A 22,619-nucleotide genomic window follows, 5' to 3' on the forward strand; every position below is an offset into this window, starting at 1 on the left:
CAGTGACATGGGGTTGGGGTTGGGGTTGAGGTGAAGGTGGGGTTAGAGAAAAATGTGAGGAGAACCTTCCTCCACCAACGGGTGATGAGGCTCACCAGTAAGGTCTCAGCCAAATAACAGCCTAGGCCCACAAACATCTTTGTGACTACATCATTTATGAAATGCTTCCTTGGCTGCTTAGAGTTCTGAGGTTATGCAGGGTTCAGCCTCGGTTGCATAGAACATAAATACTTCCAATTTTTTTTTTGGTTGTTTAATTCCTCTTTTCTCCTGACTCACACCTTATCAGAATAGGGAAGGATAAGGAAGGGTTAGGCAACAGTTGACCATCATCCCGTTCAGGTGCAGAAGGCCAGACATACTCAGCAGCTAAGTGTTGGGTATCTCCCAAGACTAGAGGGTCAAGGCGACCTGAGAAAGTTAAAAATGCAAAACTTTGTGGCTTAATGCAATCTGTCAATTATGTCTGAATAATAATCATTCTGTTGGTAAAATGATTATTGATTAGATAATGATACTTTCTGCAAATCTCCCAATGCTGCAATCCTAATCAATCTGTAACTTAGGGTGAACCAGTTCTGTATATGCTGAACACAGGGCAGCACACAAAAATTGCTCCTCAAAAAAATATTAAATTAGGCATAACGATGTCTCCAATGGTGCAAGATTGTGCGTGCATGGCACTGATAAGAAGAGCTTGAAATTCTTAAAGTTCAAATAGTCCCAAAAAATATAACTTAACTTTCATTATTGAATACTATTTAATGATACTAACAAACTGCTGATTTTCATGAATATCTCTTTCCACTTGATTGTGAATGTACAATAACCCCTGCACCGCGCAAACATTTTCTGCTTTAGAAACCCCCTTTCTTTGAATATGAATGCATTCGTTGCGTTGATCAGTCGGCTTCAAAACAGAGCGCAGAACAGCACTTTATGAATGCAGTTTAAGTAGTTGAACGGGAGAGAGGACGAGATCAAGCGCGAGAGAGCTCCAGAGATACACACACATACACACACGCACACACACACATACACACACACACACAATACACACGCGCGCCGTCCCGATACAGGCTCTGCTCAATGGCAAACTCCGGCTGCATCCTGCTGTCCAACTCCGCTATGCTCCCTCATACCATCCCCTGCACTCCAGCCTTTCTCTTTCTCCAGGAGGTAAGTGCCTCATTGAAATGAGCTCCTTTGTCTTGCCCTTGCTTTATGGGGTCAAGTCTTTTGTTGCGTTGGAAGCACTATGTGGGTGGGGGGGGGAGATGTTGGGCATCGTACTCTGTGCTGTACGGACAGCGAGAGAGCGAGAGCGGAAAAAAAATTACATCGTCTGTCTTAACAACCCGTCACCACAGAGGACTGCTCGCATCTTCCCTGTGCTTGATCTGGGATGTTTTTGCTATTATCAGAGAGCAGATTTTTTTTTAATGCAGAAAACACAAGCAGATCTCGGTGTTGTGAATGGGCTGTATGAACTCAACTGTTTATCTGCAGCTGTGCTGTCAAATACCTGGGCTTTTCCATGAGGAATCCTCTGGTGTAGTGTGAGTTCCCTTCCTTGTCTGCAGTTCCCATTGCATTTCATAGCATTACAGTGACAGCACCAGGGAAATGATAGGTGATGGTAGATATTTTAAGGTCATAAATTTCCCATTTATCAGACTAATTTATGGTCTGGGATGGAAAGGCTGCTGCTGCCTGTGTCTTCATGTATCTTCTTCCATCTGCTCAGCTAGTTTAATTCTTCTATAAATTAAGTGCTTCTAGACAGGACTCGCATCCATCTTTCTCTCTCCACAATGCCATACCAAGCGATCATTCCATCATTACTTAACCCTTTGTATTCCGAGAGCACTTGTTCTTAAATATGTGATAAACTCAGCATGGCGCCAGGATTTATAAAAATTATAAATCAACAAGAATTAAATATGACAGCACTGATGACAGTGCTTCAATGTAAAAGATTTTCTTTTAGTTTTTACAAACTGTTTAAAAACTGCCTTTTCCTTTCCCCGTAAAGCACTTGTTAGTACGTCAGCTCTATGAGTTTAGTAGTAGTTATTTAAGTCATTATTGTACTAGTCGGGATGTTTATGCTTCTGTATTTCTGCCTTCATTATGCTTCTGTGCATGATGTTCCCCTAACTTTGTTTATAGATTTTAAAGTGAAATGTGATGAGAGATAAAAGCTTTATAATTTAATGATTGATAATACAGAGATGATTATCTAAATTCTTAAACCCCAGACTAAAGACTGGGCAACATATTGGGGAAAATCAGTGTTTTGTGATAATTATTGCTTATGGGAGAGTTAAGTTCAGTAAAAAAGAATAGCAATGTTATTTTGGAGAGAGGCATGGTATTTGATATAGAGCCTTGGCAATCTTGTGCAGGTCTTGGTATTTTAATTGTTAAAGCATAACCAAACCTCACTTCCAAAATTATTTGTGTTATATTTGGCTGTTATAGAACACTCATTGTAGCAGGTGATAATGAACAAGACTTACTGGAAAGAGGGGCTGCACGAATGTAAAAGTTGCAGAAACGATAAAGAATTAAGATGACATATCAAAACAATAAAACATGGCGGGAGGGAAACAGAACATGAAAAAAGTTTTCAACTGAAGCAGGCGGGAGCTTTTTGATGAAAATGCATCAATTTAGTTTGAAGTAAAGATAACATTGAAACTGTGTGGAACACTTTAGCCTTTTGTACCTTTATTTGTCCAAACCTGTATTCGAGTGCAATTGAATTGCCACTGGGATGTCACTCCCCACTGTTCAAACAGCTGTTACCTTATTCCTGTTCAGTCAGTGACATTCTGCTACATGACATGTCATTTAGGTATACAAACGATGTAACGGATTTGAAATACAAAACCTATCATGTAGATAACAAATGTAAAGCTGATTTTTGAATATTTCTACAATAAATTTTAAATTTTCTAAAAAAAAACACGAAGGCAAGGAAGGCTATTTTCATTTATTGAATGGAACTCTCTCTTGCTGGTTCTCAGCTGTTGCATCATATATATTCCTGTGAGAATCTGTGGCCACAAAAGGGTGATTACGGCATCTATCCTTTTGCCCTTTCCAATAGTTCCCCCACCCGTACAGAAGCAAGTGCAGGCGTAAGAATTTACTCAATTTTTTTTTAAGAAAGCCAGTATTTACCAGTAGATAAATAAACTATTCACTGAGGAAATACAGAACCCTCTTGTTGGGTCATTTACTGGATGTTTTCCTGACATCTCTGCACCAGTGATACCATGAAAGATGTCCTGTCAACCACTGAGTAACATGCACTGAATAGGATAGCATGCATCAGTACTCACTGGCCTAATATTACCCCATAGCAATGGAACATGTTTGACAGCTTCACTTAATAAAACTCCTTTCTGTGTTGCCTCCACAGAGATGCTCAGCACTTTTATTTTTTTTTGTTAATTAAAATAAGTGCTCATAAAAATTTCACAACATCAAAATAAATTGTTGAAAGTCTGTTCCAGAAAGAAAAGATTTTGAGAGCTGTTTTCCAGCGTGGGAAGCTGGAATGTTCATTATAGGGGCACAGAAGCTATTATGCTCATGACTTGACCTAACTGGACTGCGCAGAACTTCCATTCTCATGGGTTATGAAGTGAGGTCACTTGTGGAATCGTTTGCATATCTCATGGTCAATCGATGGAGCACCCTGTAGCTATGTTACTGGAAAATGCTGCAGTTAGTAAAATAAAAATTGCTTTCCATCACACTTTTCCAGCATGCAAGACTTTGTAAAATGTAGATGATGAAGTAAAGCCTGGGGCAGAACCTTGGTTACTATAGCTACTCACAAAAAGTAATCCTTTGAGCTCCTTTATTAGTTTATTCAGAAAATACTGCTAATCATTAAATATTCTATATTTCTGCATACTTTTGCAATTCTCAGTAGTGTTGGCCACTAGGAATACACAGAAAACCCTGGATAGTGAATTTAAATGAAGAAATATGTGAACTGTTTTAAAGACTTCCTGTTGTTGTTTGCTTTGAAGACATTAAACTGTGGCATCAGTAAAAAGATCCAAAGGCAAAGGGGAAGAAATGAGGTGATCGGGGAAAGCAAACTGTTTAAATATCATTCATTTGACTAAAGCAGAATAAAACCCAATAGTGATACGAAAACCATATCTGTGTTTGTTTCTGCAACACTATGGGATTTGCGGTGATGCCACTAATACAATCATGGGGGTCCCAAAGGCATCAAGATTTTTGACATTTCAAATTAATCCTTCTATTCAAATCATATGGCTTGTTGCATTCACACTTTCAGCAAAACAATAATCCCCTAATCAATTTCACATCAGTTTTCAAACCCTGAAATCAATCAACATCAATATGCACACATTTTTTTTGCATTACAGCCTTGGCAATTAATGAATTCCTGCCGGAAAACATCATGTACTTGCAAGAGAAAAAAAATAAGATGAAAGAAGTGCAAATTTAAGTTGGACCAATATATTTGCACTTGATTTGGGTTTCTTTTGATTCAATAGATGTTTTTAACTGATCTTGAAAAGCAATGCTGCACCCATTCCTCTCAGTGCTCTACGGGGGATATCCCTATATCAACAAAACAAATAGAAGATTAGATTTGAGGCAATTCTAATTGAGGCCCTATGCTAGAAAAAAAGCACTATTCCTCTGTGTGTGTGTGTGTGTGTGTGTGTGTGTGTGTGTGTGTGTGTGTGTGTGTGTGTGTGTGTGTGTTGCATTGCAGTATCGGTAGATTTCATGAGTCACAAAAATTCAATCTGTCCTGCTAGACTTCTTTAATGTTACTTGCAAGACTTTGGTGTTTGCTTCTGGTGTATCCTTCCCTGAGTGCAAGTCGCACAGTCCCTTCAGTCTGAAGTGTACTGCTGCCGGTGTGTGTTGTATACTGAGTTTCTAAAGCAATCAGAATTGATTTATAAAAAAAAACTGACTTTGAATAACTATGACTGAATAAAATGCCACATAAATTTTTTTTTAATCTATGAGTTACAGCAAAAGCTAAACTCTGAAGAGCATTGTTGTAAAATGGTTTTAAGAGGGAATATACACTGTATTAGCAATCTTCTGGCCATTACTGTACCAATTTTGGACTACAAAGATACTGTCAAATTAAAAAAGTTCAACAGTATATATTTTACAGTACTGGACCTTTGGAGAATTTCAATTTGCACATCAGTATAGCTTTATAACTGAATTATTTGAAGTGACTTTTGATTTAGAAATGCTCAATACAGTATTTTGAAAGAATGTTGTGATTTTTATGAATGGCATAAAAATGCTTGGGGGAAAATGAATAGTGTCAGGTTTACAGCGTGTATACTGTATGTTCTTATATGCAAGTGACACCCATTTAAATATGCATGGAAGGTTGAATGAGGAACGAATACAGAAGCACTGAAACATTGTGTGCACTAGTAAAGGAATCTTTGAACAATGTAAGGCAAAATAAATGAAGCCAATTCTAATGCAGAAAGTTTTAAATGGCAGTCAGTTTTCATTAACACTTGTAGTCAAGAATTATAACAAAGTAAAATGCAGATTCAAAATGACAAAATAATTTGATTCAGATTTGGCAGACTTTGTTGCCCAGACTGGCAGGCATATGCAATGTCTAGCAGCACTCTGTTAAAGCTGAGCATGGTTCCAAATCGAAATTTTCATCCCATCCAAGTATCACCATTTCAATTTTTGTTTGATTTCCCTTAAACCAGAAGGTTGCTCGATTAAAGCCAACAGAATCTAATCAGTCAGAAACTTCCTCTCCATTCTGCCATTAGCTTTAAGTCATTTTCATTTGTCACCAGAAAAACCTGGCAGAAACCCTTGGTAACTCCCAGAAACTGCTTACTGCTTTGAAATGTCTCTGATTATAAGCCTATGGCGTATGAAAACATGAGCTTTGTAACTTTAGCGCTGGATAGAGCCAGCGTTTAGTCGCTTACTGTATACTGGAGGGAAAACAATTAATTGTCAAATGTTGAAGGCACAAACACTGGTGCTTCATTTTCATGTGACCAGGGGCCGGATCCCCTAGGAATCTTTACATAAAATATTATGCATTCTAATTAAAAACTGTAAAGATTCATAATTAATAGACATTAATCTACTAAAGCATGGGTTCCCAACCTTTTTTTATTCCATAGAGTCTTACCATAACTGAGGAGTCCATGGACTCCAGTTTGAGAACCCCTGCACGAAAGTAATAAATAATATGACAGTTGAATTTTTCACAGACAAACCAGAATGTTACTTCCCCAAAAATTACAATTGCCATGTCTTACTGTATCCAGAACTTCCCTTCTAGTTTCTGTTGTAACACACCCCCAGAATCTAGCACACAGACTGTATCTCTTTCAACTCAGCAGTAGGACCATCTTCTCCACACTCATTTGCACAGGCCTGTTACTCGGTCTTCTTCCTTAAACCTATCTCAGTCCTCTTTTTAACTTGGAGTTCCCCTTTATTTCACAACAGTTAAAGTTTCTTTGGCTTTTTGCCCGCCTCCCACCCCAACTCCTCTTCCGTATTTGTTCATTGATTTTCGTCTCAGTTCCAGCCCAAAAACTTCTCACCCCTTCTAGCCTATTAGTTCTGGAACACACCACATTCTTTTCACCCATAGCTGTTAATCCCATAGTCATCACTTACTCCTTAGTAGCACGTATTTTCCTTCTGACGATACAAGTGCTTTTAACCCTTTCCTTATTTTATGCTGGCACTTTTCTCCCCCTGTGTAAAACATCATTTCTGTTGTTCCTGCCTCTTATCTCATTGCCCCATCTAGAATGGGTCACCTTTCCCCCAAGTTTTTGCTCTTTTCTTCCCCGCTGGACATAACTGTAGTTATCAATAATTTCCTTTAGTTTATTTTGATGGTTTTATTTCATTTTTCTATGCTTCGACTAGCCTTTTTTGTCTTTGTTCCATTTATTGTGATACTTCCTGAAATTCAAGCTGATGAATTTACTTTATGCTGCTTGTCTTAAACTTCCATTGACTTGCCTCTACTTCTTAATGTTGGCACAGTCTGGCTCTGATATTTATTTTTCACTCTGTTTGGCACTCCCAGTTGGCTTTTGTTTCTCTCTTTTCTCAAACCTGTAATCATGATTGGCTGTCCCTTTCCTTTTCATGTTTGGCTTATTGCCTTACTTTCCATTCCCAGTGATCAACATCATACCTTTTCGCTTCATAGGTGCCCATTCCCCTTTTCTTTCCTCTTTATACTTACCCACTTCCTTTTGTCATCACTGCAATGAGCATCCTCCCTTTTCTCAGTGTGCATCTTTCCCCATCTCTGCAATTAACACTTCCGTGACCAACACACACGCACACCCAAAATGCAGGAGGAACTCGACAGGTTAGGCAGCATCCATGGAGATGAACAAACAGTTGACATGTTGGGCAAGACCCTTCTTCAGGACTGGAAAGAAAGGTGGAAAATGCCAGAATAAAAATGTGGAGGTAGCGGATAGGTAGAAGGTGATAGGTGAAGCGAGGTGGGGTGGTAAAGGTAAGGGTCTGAAGAGGAAGGAATCTGAGAGGAGATGAAAGTGGACCACAGGGAAAAGGGAATGAGGTGGGGCACTAGGGGGAGGTGACACGCAGGAGAGAAGAGGCAAGAGGTCAGAGTGGGGATTCATTCCTCCTGTTTAATATTTTTCCTCTCTTTCTTTAACCCTGTACTTGACCCTTAATTCCCTCAATTGTGTCCATTTATTCCATTCTTTTTTTCTCAGTGTTATTGTTGTCCATCTTGCCACTCGTGCAAAGGATCTCAGCTCTTGTACACCACAGACAGGATCTCCGACTGAATTAGCATTGCTGGACCCACACTGATTTTATTTAAATCTCTCTCTCTCTTTTATTAAATCTTGCATGTAACTGTTTGTGAAGTGCAGTGATTTCTGCAAAAGTAGTTGACTAACCATTTAAGTGCTGCTAAATACTGTGTTGTTTAGGTTTTCTGTGACCTGAATAATACCATACAGTCAGTCCTTCTCACAGAAAAGCACACATGGCTGCTTTCAGACTGCTGGTCATGCAGAAAGTAATTGTTCCATTGCCTCACAAATGATTTGCAACAGCAGAGCATGTATCAATACACTAACCCCTCTCTATAATACTCCCTTCAGGAGCAATCTGAAAACTGTGTTACAGTGAAGGGCATATTGTACTGTGCACTTCATTCATTAATCAGAAGGCCAAAGACAGTGCACAATATAAAGGTTGCTAAGCTGCATTACTGGGCTTTATAATGATTGCTACATTATTAAAAGAGAGGGTATTTTTTCCACTTCCATTATTTCCACAGTCTGCTTTAACGTTCTCTCTAAAACTAATAATGCCTGCTCATTTTATGATCTTACAAGACAATACAGACCTGTTGTGCATCTGTCGAGAAAATATGTAGATAGATAGAAAAGTATAGGCATTTCAGGCAGTCCTTTTCATCCAACCACAGGATATATTTATTTTTCAGATTGCACTTAGAAAACCTGTATGAGGTAACAATAAGGAAATTGGAATCAAAACATAATGTAGGACAGCTGGAGGCGGCCATTTTGGCGCCTTGGGCTAGTCCAGCAGCCAATAAGGTCAACTTGAGCTCAACACTTTTCCCAGTCAATCCTCATTTCATTTTGGTCCAAAAAAAATTTTCATTCTTGGCGAACTTTGTTGAGTACCCTTGGATACCATGCTGAAGAATCGCAAATATCCTAAGCCCTTGGAGCAAGACTTCCTTATTCCTGTCATCCAAGCTTTTGCAATAAAAACCAACATGCCATTTTACCTGCATAACTGTTCAGCCTGCTTGTTAAAATTCCGTACTTTACATGCAAGGACCCATTGAACAAAAATATATATTGGTATGTGGCCTCTAAGCATTATTCTGGACACACTTACAGTTAACTTTGCATTTGTCTATACTATTCTGTTCTCATCTTGTTCACTCATTTAATATGAATAGATATTCCCTTTCAGACTCTTGGCATCTTTTTTACACCTCGGTATTTATAATGAATAATAACAAATGTAACACATAATAGGAAGTCCTTTTACCCAGGTCAGTAAAATCATTGGAGCCCAGTCTTACCCTTGTGACAACCCCCAAGATTAATAATCTTCCAACTTGAAAATAATGTGTTCATGCCCAATCCCCATTTATTTTCCTTTAACCAATCCTGCAGTCTTGTTTGCAGATTACCCCAAACCCAAGAACCACTCACTTGCAGAAAAGGTTTTTCAAGTTTAGATATGATGCACCTTCCCTTTCTTTTATTACTATTATTGCCTCCCCTGCTGGTGATATACCCAAAAAAAAACGTCAGTGGTAGCTTAACCAGGACTTGTGATATGCACCAGCTGCTCCCATGGCTTCACGTGACCCTGATCAGGGAGGCAAAACAGGTGCTACACCTTTCCCAAAATTGATAACCTGGCACCTGAGCTTTGAGCACTGTGATGCATCAGGAGAATTATGTAGACTCTGTGTTTCAGGAGGCAGACACACCCATTAGATTAACTTCAGAATCAGCCCGCAGCCTGGGCTCACGAGGGTGTAACTGAGAGTGAGGCGGGTCAGGGGACTCCAGAAGCAGTGCTGGAGGAGACTCAGCCCTTGAGCTTGACCGACAGGTCTGAGATTGTTGCTCCCTATGAGGGTAAGAGAGGGGGTTGTAGGAAGGATGAGCAGCCAAACTCTGGCACCACTGGGGGTTCAGGGAGCCATTCAAGAGGAGTGAGAGAAGAGAAATGTAGTGGTAATTGGGGATAGTATAGTCAGGGTGTAGACACAAATCGCTTTGTTTCAAGGATCGAGAATCCTGAAGGCCATTTTGTCTGCCTGGTGCTCAGGTTTGGGACATCTCACCCGACCTGCAGAGGAATTTGGAGTGGGAGGGGGGAAAGATACAGCCGCCATGATCTATGTGGTTACCGACAATGTAGGAAGAACAGGGAAAATAGGATTCAATAGGGTCTTTGAAGATGCTCTTAGGTAGGTACATGGAGCTTAGAAAAATAGAGGGCTATGCGGTAAGGAAATTCTAGGCAGTTTCTTGAGTAGGTTACGTGGTCGGCACAACATTGTGGGCCGAAGGGCCTGTAATGTGCTGTCGATTTCTATGTTCTATGTTCTAAAGTATGCTGACTCTGCCTTATTATATTGTGATTTCCTAAATCTCCTGTTACCACTTATTTAATAGGCCCTGGTACTTTCACCATGAGTAGTATCAGGCGTACCGACTTATAATTTTCTTCTTGCTCTCTCCATCTTTTCGTGAAGGTCATGTAACGTAGTGGTGTAGTTAGTAGAGCTGCTACCTCACGGCCCCCGAGACGTGGGTCTAATCCTGGCCAGAGGTGGTGGTGGGGGGGGGTGGAGTTTGCATGTTCTTTCTGTGCCTCTAGGTTTCCTCACGTGTTTTGGTTTCTTCCCATAGCCCAAAGGCTTGCTACTTGTCATGTTAATTGGTCACTGGAAAATGATCTTATTGTAGATGGGTAGTAGGAGAAGGGGATTGAGAAAGGAAGTAAGCAGGCGATATTGAAAGTTGGCATGGACTCTGTTGCAAGGGACAATAAGATGATATTTTATGTGTTACAGACTGTACCTTACAATTCATAGTTATCATTTCCAAAAAACAGAGCAATACCAAAAATCCTAATTAGTGCTTTCAAGATTATAAAATTGATCAAGAAAAGCTTTTGCTCTGGAGGGAAGAAAGAAAACTCTTCAGAGGATATTTAATGGGGTTGTCACTGTAAACGTGGCTTTTATAGCTCTGAGATTTGGTTTCAAAATAAGCTTAGCCAATAAATAGAAGATTGATTGTACCTAACTGTTGTGTGTACTTTGCATATAATAAATGTGTAGTCTACTGAAAATAAAATCTTTAATTTGGCATAAATTGCCAATCTTATTCAGAGAGACCAAAAGGAAAACTGGCTACAGCAGCCTAAAACAGTAGAGGGTAACTTTCTGAACTTTGGTTGGCAAGGTATTGACAGTTTTATTTGAGATGTATCTGACTTTTGAATAAAAATTCCCTGTCTTCCAGCACACATTTCACTCTGGTGTGCACAAAAATTTCTAATTAAAGAAAGAAATGGGAAAGTAACTGTGGTAACATTTTAACTCAAGGGTTGTAATAAGACTTGAGCTATAAGTTACCAGGAAAGGTTGCTAAAGCAGACAATCCCAATAGGTTTTCAAGTGAACCAGACGATAGTACACATAATTTAGGGCTGGTTGAAACACAATGGATTTTTTTTTCAAATTCTTTCTTTATGTGTCATTCTTCAGTGCCTTTCAATGACATGTTCGCTTTCTGTAAGATGTGAAGCCTTAAGAGAGAACAGATCAACTTGATTGCAACTGTCAAGGCCCAATAAAACCGGAAGCTGTGGTCAATTGGTTGTGAAAGGTGCTGATGCATCAGTGGGGTACTTGCAAACAATTTTTCCATAATTGCTCAACCAGACCGCAAATGGACATGAAAATAAAATAGCCAGGATTGGGCTGCAGTCTTCTAGCCTTAATCAGACTGACCCTTTGCAGCTAAAGTTCGATTGTCATTCCATCTGCAGTCCGAGTTCATTTTCATCCAAACTTTACATTACTGAGCCCCACCAGACGTTCAGTAGGCACAGTCCGAAATGTGAAGGACTCATGAAGCCGTAGACACAGTAAAGAAATGTGAAGGTAAAACGCCTCACAAACATATTTCTGTAAACTGTTGGGTATTCTGAATATACTGGACTCACAATTACAAATTATAAATATCAAGATTAAAGATTAGCTTTATTTGTCACATGTATGTCGAAACATACAGTGAAATGAGTACTTGCATCAATGACCAACAAAGTCTGGCAGTGTGTTGGCGGCTGCCCGCTAGCATTCCCCATACTTCCAGCGCCAACATAGCATGCCCACAACTTACTAGACTATACATCTTTGTAACATGGGAGGAAACTGGAGCACCTGGAGGAAATACACATGGTCGCAGGGAGAACTCCTTACGAACAGTGGCAGAAATTGAACCCTAATCACTGGTGCTATGAAGCTTTACGCAGACTGCTAAGCTACCCTGTTGACCCCTGATGCTACCGTGCCACCCATAAAGCAAAGTAGCAAATGAGAGAGAAAAAGCATAATGCAAATTATGGAAATACAAAAACTGGATACATTTTCATGGGGTGTAACTTCATGGCACTGACAGCTTTGCCATGCTCGCCAGAGATTTTGGGTGAGAAATGTATCAAGTTTTATTTAAGACCTTTTTTCAACATGTTAACAACCAGCTGAAATTTAATGTAAATTTGGCACTCCCAGCCTCTTTGTTATTGACATTTTTGACATAAATTAATTCTATGCTGTCAGAAAATGGGCAGTAATATTTTTAGCTTCCAATTTCCTCTCCTTTTTAAATACTTGTTTTATTAAAATGTAGAACATTGATTTAATCAGTGTAAACAGTGAATAAGAAAATTAAACATTAATCAAACATATCATATCAACCAATTATCCTCTTGGACCTCAAGGTATGGCATTCGTAGATCACCCCTGCGACTTCCACACTGCAAAGGTTTTGACTTGATAGCTTTCTCCTTTTAAAGTTCAAGGCAATTTGACTTTCAGCCATTTTGACACAGTGCCATGAAGCCGTAGGGGGAACCCCTTTGAGTTTCTGTGTTACCCAGACATGAATCAAATGTGTCACTATTTTGAACAAGGTTAATTATGGAAGGTGCATTTTGTAAATGTCTAATCAGTGCAGGTGTTGAAAGATTTAGCTTAAATATGGTATTATAAATTTATGCATTGTTAAAAAATATCTGACCACTCCAGCAAATGGAATTCAAGCATTTTTACAGAGATAAGTTGGTGGGATATTATACAAAGCCAATACGAAAGAGTGTTGGATTAATCCTATTTTTTAAGGCTTTAATAATGGAAGCACAGACTTCATGATGTATCTTAACTGTATTGTGCAGGAAGGTTAAGATCCTGGCTCCTGCATCTAGAATGGGTAAACAACTATTGGGATATTATCAGAGATCTCCATGCATCTGGTCTAAGGAAGGGACAAAATGAATGATTTCAAATTTACTTTTACTTGCTACATACTTACTTCTGAAGATAAAATTTGTAGACATTGAGCGCAAAATTAGGCTTGGTCATAGCGGTTGAATAGCCAGTGGTGCTATCGTGGAGTAATCACAATGAATAGCCTCTTGGGTTGTGTTCTGGAGCTTGGACAAGTTACCCAACAGCAGGAGAAAACACAAAGCAGAATGTTCAATGTAAGAGATATCAAGTTGAACTAAAGCAGATGGGATGTGTTTGAATATTATGTTTGAGGAATAACAGATTGGTAAAGAAGAAATGTGATTAAGTTTTAGACAATGGCCCAATATTGATGTCCATTTTGTCCATGGGCTTCCAGCTAGAAATTTGCAGAGGTGTTTGTCACATTTTGAGCAAATATTAATGAAGCTTAATTTCCATCTCTGGACTGTAGGGTCTCAACTGGAAACGCTAATTGCCTGTTTCCCTCTGTAGATGCTGCCTGACTCACTGGTTTGTGCATCCTATGGTCCGTTGGTCCAGATTCCAACATCTGTAGCCTCTTGTATCTTAACTTCCATCAGGCTTTGGTGCAGGAGCTACTTATTCCAGCCATTGTGTGTCACCATTTCCAGTGCTAGATCCCTAATGGTTATTTGTGCATTGGAAATATTACACCTAACACCAGTTCATGTAACTCCACTTGCTGTTAACATTAGTTATATCATTTTAAATGTTAATGAAAGTATGTTACATAGTCAGGTTTTTCTGTTACCATCCAATTTTTTTACCGTGCCCATGGTCTGTTCTTTATCAAATTACGGTATTGCTTTGCACTGTTGTAACTATATTTTATAATTATGTGGTTTTTGTCAGTTTTTTTAGTCTTGGTTTGTCTTGTGTTTCTGTGATATCATTCTGGAGGAACGTTGTATCATTTCTTAATGCATGCATTACTAAATGACAATAAAAGAGGACTGTGTGTCCTCATAATCTGATAATCTAATCTAATAATCTTCCTAGAGCAGAGGAATGGTGCCTATTGATCACCTTTCCAACTTTTCCGTACTCGGAAAGTAGGTTTACAAATCTGATCATTGAAATAAGAGTGAACTTGATTTGCTGTCAGTTTTGTTGCTGTACAGTGGATGCAGCAAAAACTTGATACAAGAGTATTTATTTTTACGGATTAAATTGGGTACACAATCTCCACATGTCATACTGCCTCACTGAGTATGACAGTATTGGTTAGGATCCCAATGTTGAGATGTAACAGTTAGAATTCTGCTTTAGTTGAGAGAGGAAAGAGGAATACACGAAAAAATAATATTAAGAAAAGGAGTCGGCCACAATGCCCCTCAAATCTGCTTCACCATTCAATATGATCACGATTGGTCTGATTGTAACCTCAGCTTTATATTCCCACCTGCTCCAGATGACCCTTTACTCAGCAGTGATTGACTTAACCATTACCTTGAAAACATTTTCCATCTCAGTTTGAGGTAGAGAGTTCCATAGAAAAAAAATAACTGTCACACCTGTCTGAACTGGGGGATCCTTTATTTTTAAATAGTAAGACTCTCCCAAGAGAGGAAATATTCTCCCCATGCTCACCTTGTAAAGCTATCCCCAAAAATGATATGCTTCACAATTATAACACCAAAAAAAAACTACGGAAGGAAAAACCGGGTTGATTCTGTGACTTACTTGAAATTTCAATCTGTAAGTATTACAGAAGGCCAGCCAGTGGCATAGCAGCATCTGCACCAGTCTTCGAGGGGAGTGGTCCTGGGTTCTTATCTGACCGGCTCCTTGCATGCTTTCTGTCCGCACTGGGTTGAGAACCATGCTAGCAACTCGGCCTCGTGAAAAGCAGCCGAGTGCTAAAGGAGCGGCAAGGTTGCCAGCCAATGCACCACAAGGCATGGAGAGGAACCACAAGTAATAGAGTTGTTATTGCTGTTTTGTGCTTCAATTTTTTTCACAAAGCTACTTTATTAGTCTGTACATGCAGTACACTCAGTGGCCACTTTATTAACTACCTCCTCTAACTAACAAAGAGGCTGCTGAGTGTTTGTTTGTGGTCTTTAAGGTTCAATGTGTTGTGCATTCAGAGATGCTCTTTTTTTGCTTTCTGCACCATTCTCTGTAAACTCTAGAACTAATGTGCTTGAAAATCCTCAGAGATCAGCAGTTTCTGAGATACTCAAACCACCCCATTTGGCACCAACATTCTGCAGTCAAAGTCATTTAGATCGCATTTCTTCCCTATTAAGATGTTTTTTCTGAATGACATCAGAGCCTTTTGACCAAGTCTGCATGCTTTTATCCACTGAGTGGCTGCCACATGATTGGCTGATTAGATATTTGCATTAACGGGCAGATGTACAGGTGTATCTAATAAAGTGGCTCTTCAAGCGAGCAACTTTCGCAGGACACTTGAATCAGTCCCTTATGTTATCACATTATTCTGTATCTTTAGCAATTGTCTTTGTTCCTGACTCTTAATTGCTTGGAAAAGGTTAAAAATGCCTATGGTCCAGAATTCAATATTCTGGCTAAATTGAATGTTATACAATTCTGTTTCTAATTAAGAAGGGTTAGTTTTGATCAATTGATAGTGCAGGAAGGTAATTTCTCTGTTGAGATCAAATCTGATTTGTTTTTAAGAGGATGTATCTCTACTTGGTGTAGTTGATTCTTCCCAGTGGATACTAATTGTTTCAGGCATGATTTTACTTAATCAACTCCTTCTCCAGCAATAAAATTAAATAATAGTCTTGCAGTAGTTCCTTAAAATTCTCCTAAATTCTTCTGGTGGTAAGTGGAATTTGAATTGAATTGCACACATAGGCACGGAACAGAAAAAATGTATGGAATTGTTTTGAGGGTTGGGATTCAGGACTTTCCCAGGAGGAAACATTTTATTTTATTAGTCAATAACTGCCCTCAGCAGTCAATTAGACAATTATTTGATAGACATGCATGTGCTTTGTGTGCTTAATGCTCTGTTCCTTGTAAACACCACCATACTGGTGTTATCTCAACTTGCCATGGAATGGAAATTCACACCGGCATTCTGAACCAATCCAGTTATTTGAGTTGTTAGTGCATAACCCATTTGGTAGAGTAATGGTAAAGTTATTGGACTGATATCCAGAGACATGGGTTATTGATTCAGAGATATCAGTTTGAATCTCACCACAGCAGCCAGATATTTAAATACTGTACCAGTAATTAAGTACATTTGGAATAAAAAGGTAATATTGGTAATGGGGTCTATGAAACAACTGAATGTTATAAAACACCCATCTGGCTCACTAATCGTATTTAGAAAGAAAATCAGCTATCTTTATGTTTGGTATAAATATGATTTCGGATCCACCAATGATATTGGTTCGTATAAAATGGCCTGGCAAGCTCATGCTCATGGCTGCCTGCATGAAACTCTTCTTTTGTTGTTTTGACATCCAGTTCTCCATGCTCCAGGGCTGCTTAATCCTTTAACTTTAAAGGTGCCACCTTGGATGAAATGCCATCATCTTCCTTGAAGGGCGGTTTTTTTCTTGGTATTCTACTTTTTAAGATAGCATTATCATGGTCCACATTTTATTTGAGTGTGTGACTTTTTGTTGGATCATCAGAGAACTGCAATTTGTACTGCTCTGTCATGAAAAATTGACTTTGTTCAGCAGTTGTTTATAAAATACAAAATATCCAAAGCTGAATTAATATGCATGCCTTTATAAAATACTTAGCATATTGATGCATAGTTCTGGTACCCATGTAAAGAATTGATATAGAAATTAAAATTTATTTTCCCACCTCTCTTTACCACTGCATTAATTAAAATGGAAAAAAATATTCTGTGGAAAAGAAACACTCTTCCTCAAGGTTTTTGTAGTGTCGTCGACACGGGGGATTGAAGAAGTAAATGGCAGAAATACAGCCTGTCTGATGTTAGATCCTGATGCCTATATGAGTTTGGCTTTATCAACTCAGTGAAGAATAATTGTACATAGTAAAGAGCTTAGACCATTACTTTCAACTTTGTTGGGTGTTTAGGCTGAATGGTGTCCTTATTTGCCATAAATCTCTATTGCCATGAGAATTTTCAAATAAGTCAGTGCAGTATGTGATCTTTCAGCTGTGGTTCATTTATGTAACTTAGCTGTGGTGGTTGGAGCAGATTAGGGTTGGTGCAAAACTCAGTGCAAAAATATAAGAGTTAACTCCCTTTCAAAATAATGAAGTAACTAGTTAAATGTTACTATTTGCAACACTTAAAAAAGATAATTCCGTTTATCTACAACATCCCTGCTAAGATTTAAAATTAATCTTGCCAAAGCTCACATCAATCTTGCTTGTTGTTTAAAACAAATCCGTCGTATTTGCAGTTTCATCCTCTTTAGGAGGCTAATAACTAAAAGTTTTTTTTTTCCCCACTTGTATACATTTTAGTATACTGCTTCAGTTTCATTCTTAAGGCTAAAAATATAAGTAATTAACAATGTCCTAGGATATCCTAGGATATGCTCTATACGTGCTGTGAATGAGAGTTCCGTGTTGCTAAGCAGATGACGTTTCATTACTTCAACTTTGAATTTGCTAGGTTTGCCAGATGAGTCACAGCATACCAAGGCAAATAACACACACAAACATACTCAATGCGCACTTTACTTTCGAAGTGACTGGATGTGTATCAGCTCTACAAAAACATGTTGATTAACAATCAGATGATCATAGTACACTTATTTTCATATTAACTAGGAACATTTCGCTGGATAAAGATACCCCAGAACTTAATATTTCGGCAAAGAGGATATTGTCTCTTTGTACACAGTTTGTGTTGGGCCCTGATTCTCAGTCTGTTCTCTCTCAGGCTCTGCTCTTAATTAGTGCTAATTAGACCTCATTAACATGCAAATGATTCTTTCATTAAAAAGGCAAGATAAATATTGATACTAATTTGTATACAAAATTTCATGAAATTGAGACATTGACATAGCAATATTTGCCTGAAACTTCTTATTAAGAGAAAATTAACCCGTATTTGCATAAATTAATTAGCCCTAATTATGAATGGAAATGATAAAGACTGCACAGGGTGCGTCTAACTCCTAACAATGGTATAATGACTGAGGCCTGCCAACAACAACATCATAACACAACTCTCATTATGATGGAAAATTATTCAAACAACCAATTCTGTAATCCAAGGGAATCTCCGCAACTGAAGGAAATGGAATTCTTGCTTCATTATATGTGATACTATTGCTGCCCTATCAACATGTAATTATATTATAATTATTTTTTCATTGCCACATAATTGCTGCCCCACTGTATATACATTGTACCCATTTCCCCAGATTTCCCTCTGGTAATATCCTGCTATAAACCAATCCCCTGAATGTATCATTCCAGCACAGATGTCCTGAACTACAGTACTGTGTTCATATTCAACCTTAATGTCAGGAAAGTTCAATTCCATTTCATTGCTTAATTCCCTCTCTGCCCAATGTTACATGGTTTTAACTTAATTATATGTTATTCAATTATCTTTTGCTTCATCCTGTTACTGTATTTAACCTTGACCTGGATCATCAAGACATTTTTTACAAAAATGTGTTTACTACATGGGGTTTACTTGGGGAAGGACACTGAGTGCATAATTCATAGTTTTCACACATGAGTTTCAATTTATGAAGATTGATTGGAGTGCAGCTGCTGTGAGGAGTTATTTGGAAGGAATCAACTTTCTGTTTTCTGTGCACTGAAGAGAATGAATTACAGGGTGTGGTTACCATTATTCCGTTCCACCTGATGGATGCTTCTGGCATAGGTATAGTTTCCCTCCCAATGGTTGAGAATCAAATTCTGTTTGTATTATGCCCGATAACTAGTGACAGTTAAAAAAAAACATAATTTCCTTAGATGTAGCCAACAATATGCTGAATTGCTGAGTGAATGATTAGCAGATCGTGGTCATTCTTGGGGGCTTTGTCATTGCTTGCTTGGTGGGTGGAGGGTGTTGATGCTTTTTCCCTAAAATTAGTAGGGGGTGGGGGAGCGTCATTGCTTTGCTGCTGCTTGTGCGTGGGAGGGGGAGTGGGGGGGGCTTTGGTAGTCTAACCTTTTTACTGTCACTCATTGTGGCACTCTGTTTTCGCGGGTGTCTGCGAAGAACAAGAATTTCAGGTTGTATATTGTTTACATTCTCTGATATTAAATCGAGCTATTGAACAATATAGCTCTGTGTATCTTTTCTTGTTTAAACTGAGGTAGATCAGCATTGTAGTGGCAATTAAGATGATCTGCAGAATTTCATATAAAGCAAAAGCAGTAATACTATATTCAAGCGAAGGAAAAGAAACATCTATTCAGTTGCAGTTAGAATTGCATTTTGCAGTTTTTGTAGATCATTTTTATCTGGTCTAACTGTAATTGTTACATTGTCCAATGCAAAGAGGAGTTCTATTCCTAATCTGACTGGTCTCATCTGATGAAAAACTGAACTGGGGTCTACAAGGCTATCTGTGAATAATGATACACTTTGTCATCTTAACACTCGACAGTTAAATGAATCTTGACACATTAAAATCCCTGACGATGGCACCTCCTCATTCAGTATTGATTAGCTTTCTTTCCCCATCATATTCACATCACTGGGCAGTAAGATTTTCTTTCCAAGAGACAAAGTACCTTCCTGTGATCTGGGGTTGATGCAAAATTCTTTGCATTTTTAAGGTTAAGTTTTTTTGATGGCTCCTCCTTTGGGAACTGCAAGTTTTTTTTTTCTGGCAGTTAATGAGATGAATTTACGAGAGAAACTTCTGAAGAACAATGCAGTACATTTATATCCTTAGAGATAGGTTTGCACTCCAGCTGAATGTTGGAAATATATTCCATATTTTCCTGGAAATTTCACACTTGAAGCTGGATTATGCTTAGATCAGAATTTCTGTAGAGCCAGAAAGAATGACAAATTGGTTATTTTTGTGCTTCAGCTTGCTTTATTCCTTCATTATGTGAGTAAAACTGAGTCACAAAAGGCACTTCTGGAATGACAAAGGTATTAACAAAATAAGCTTCTCCAAACCTTTGCTATGCAATACTTCAATTCAAATAGCAGATTACTCAAATCGACCAGTGTTAAAAGGGAAGAACTAGTATTGTGTTATAGCTTACTTAGCAAGTCAGAAAAAAAACAGACAATGGACTTGACTGGAATTGTACAATCAAACTGGTTTGTATGTTGTAGTGGCCAAGATATTGTGTGCTATATACATTATGTGGTGATTCATCATGAAGGAGTCTTTTCGCAAAAAAAAGGTATTTAAGAGTACATAAAACAAAAACTAGGAAGTTTTTGTTAGTGAAATAGCACCCAGAATTAAGAAATGAATGAAAAATCTATTGTCATTCTTTGTTGTAGAAGTTGTATGTTTCTTGTTTGAATCTTCAGTTTTTTCCTACAATAAACAAGCCCTCATGTTATGTGTGCATCTGTGATATTACACATTTATCGTACAAGTTGATAGTGCAGGAAATGAAATTAGTAGCTATTCCCTTGGGATAAGAGATAATAACATACAACGAGCACAGAATTTCCTTGTAACCTACTGCAAATTGCACCTTGATAGTATATGGTAATGATGTCACAAATAAGGTTAATTCTGTCTTGTAAACACTCTAGCTCACAGCACTGTTGGAATGAAACTCCCTGCAGAGTAGTACAAACTGATGTGGTAATTCTTAATTTTAAAATGGCTCAAATTATGAATGTAATGCGAATTAGTAAATATTAAAAATTGTGTTACACACTGTAATCTAAATTTGGTTTTAGGTAACCTTTTCAAGATATCTAAATTTCACTCATGTGGTTCATATTATCATTTGTACTTTACTTTGCATGGGCTTACTTAAATTCATATTTTGGGCTGTTTTGCTTGTTAATATGAGTAAGACGTCACTATCTTGGAGTATTGTGAGCAGTTTTGGGCACCTTATTTAAGAAAGGATTTGCTGGCAAAGGAGAGGGTTCGGAAGAATGATTCCAGGAATGAAAGGGTTACCAAAAGAGGAACATTTGATGGCTCTGGGCCTGTACTCACTGGAATTCAGACAAATGGGGGTGTGGAGTTTCATTGAAAGCTATCAAGTGTTGAAAGGCCTCGATAGAATGGATGTGCAGAGGATGCTTCCTGTAGTGGGCGGTTCTGGCACAAGAGGGCACAGCCTCAGAATAGAAGGATGTACATTTCAAAAGGAGATTGGGGAAATTTCTTTAGACAGAGAGTGGTGTATCTGTGGAATTCATCACCACGGGCGTCTGTGGAGGCCAAGTCTTTGGATATATTTAAGGCAGAGGTTCTTGATTAGTCAGGGCATGAAGGGTTCCAGGGAGAAGGCAGGAGATTGGGGCTGAGAGGGAAATGGATAAGCAATGATGAAATGGCAAAACGACTCAATAGGCCAAATGGCTTGATTCTGCTCCTATATATTATGGTATTCTGGTAATCTGCCAAGATTTTTGATATTTAGTTTCAGTATTCACAACTGATATATAATGAACTCACCTTCAAGCAAGAAACAAACAGTGGCAGCACACACAAAATGTTGGAGGAACTCAGCAAGTCAGGCAGCATCTGTGGAAAAGAATAAACAGTCAACATTTCGGGTTCAGATCTTTCATCAGGATGTCCTGAAGTGTTCTGATGAAGGGTCTCAGCCCAAATCGTTGACTGTTTACTCTTTTCCATAGATGTTGCCTGGCCTCCTAAGTTCCTCTAGCATTTTGTGTGTTTTTCCAGCATCTGCAAACTTTCTTACGTTTCTTGTGAAACAGTGGAAATCATTCTTTGTAGGCAATTTTGTCAGGAATTTCACTCCTGGTTGTATAGCCCAAGTATATTTCACATTACGTACAAACTTAAGGATGAAAAGAGAACGTTTACATCCAAAAAACGGACTAAATTAAAACTGAGTTCCTAAAGGCAAGATGACATTGTGATAATCCATTGAGTACTACTTCAGATTGCAAACTGCAGTATTATATTTATTATTCTATGTTTAGCTCATTCAGAGGTTATTACTAAGATCCTTTGACAAGTGTTTGTACAATCTTTATGCTGCCTCATTTTTGGGATTGTCTAATGCAATTTAGTGTAGCACATAAATATATATACACACATACCACATATCTGTGAGATGGCTGACTGCTACCTAGGACTGTTAAGGATGGATAATAAACTCTGATTTACCACTGGTGCACACCTTCAAAAAGATAAATTTTAAAAACTCTACTTATGGGCTTAATTCTAGCTAGCTATATACAGGATAAAGGTCAAGAACTGAACTTCTTGCCTTGTTGTTGCTTCCTTGATGTTGACCTGTATTTTGTTAGCTGACCACGTGCAGCTGGTTATTCAAAAGTAATGTTCAACAATAATGGTCTTCCAGTTGACTTATCAGAAAAATAATTGAAATAAACTGA

The 22,619-nt window shown here is 38.4% G+C and overlaps 1 protein-coding gene across 3 annotated transcripts in view; it reads left to right on the forward strand.

The window, feature by feature from the left end:
* Positions 1-1,056: 1,056 nt before the first annotated feature.
* The window catches only part of rbfox3a (RNA binding fox-1 homolog 3a), a 477,512-nt gene continuing 455,949 nt past the window's right edge, over positions 1,057-22,619 (forward strand). For all 3 annotated transcript variants that reach the window (XM_072242701.1, XM_072242699.1, XM_072242700.1), the window contains exon 1: positions 1,057-1,179. In XM_072242701.1, the coding sequence (XP_072098802.1) occupies positions 1,090-1,179 (90 nt within the window). In that variant the 5' untranslated portion in view covers positions 1,057-1,089. The remainder of the gene's footprint in view (positions 1,180-22,619) is intronic.

The sequence above is a fragment of the Mobula birostris genome, chromosome 24 (genome assembly GCF_030028105.1).
Source record: "Mobula birostris isolate sMobBir1 chromosome 24, sMobBir1.hap1, whole genome shotgun sequence".
In the NCBI taxonomy this organism is placed as follows: Eukaryota; Metazoa; Chordata; class Chondrichthyes; order Myliobatiformes; family Myliobatidae; genus Mobula; species Mobula birostris.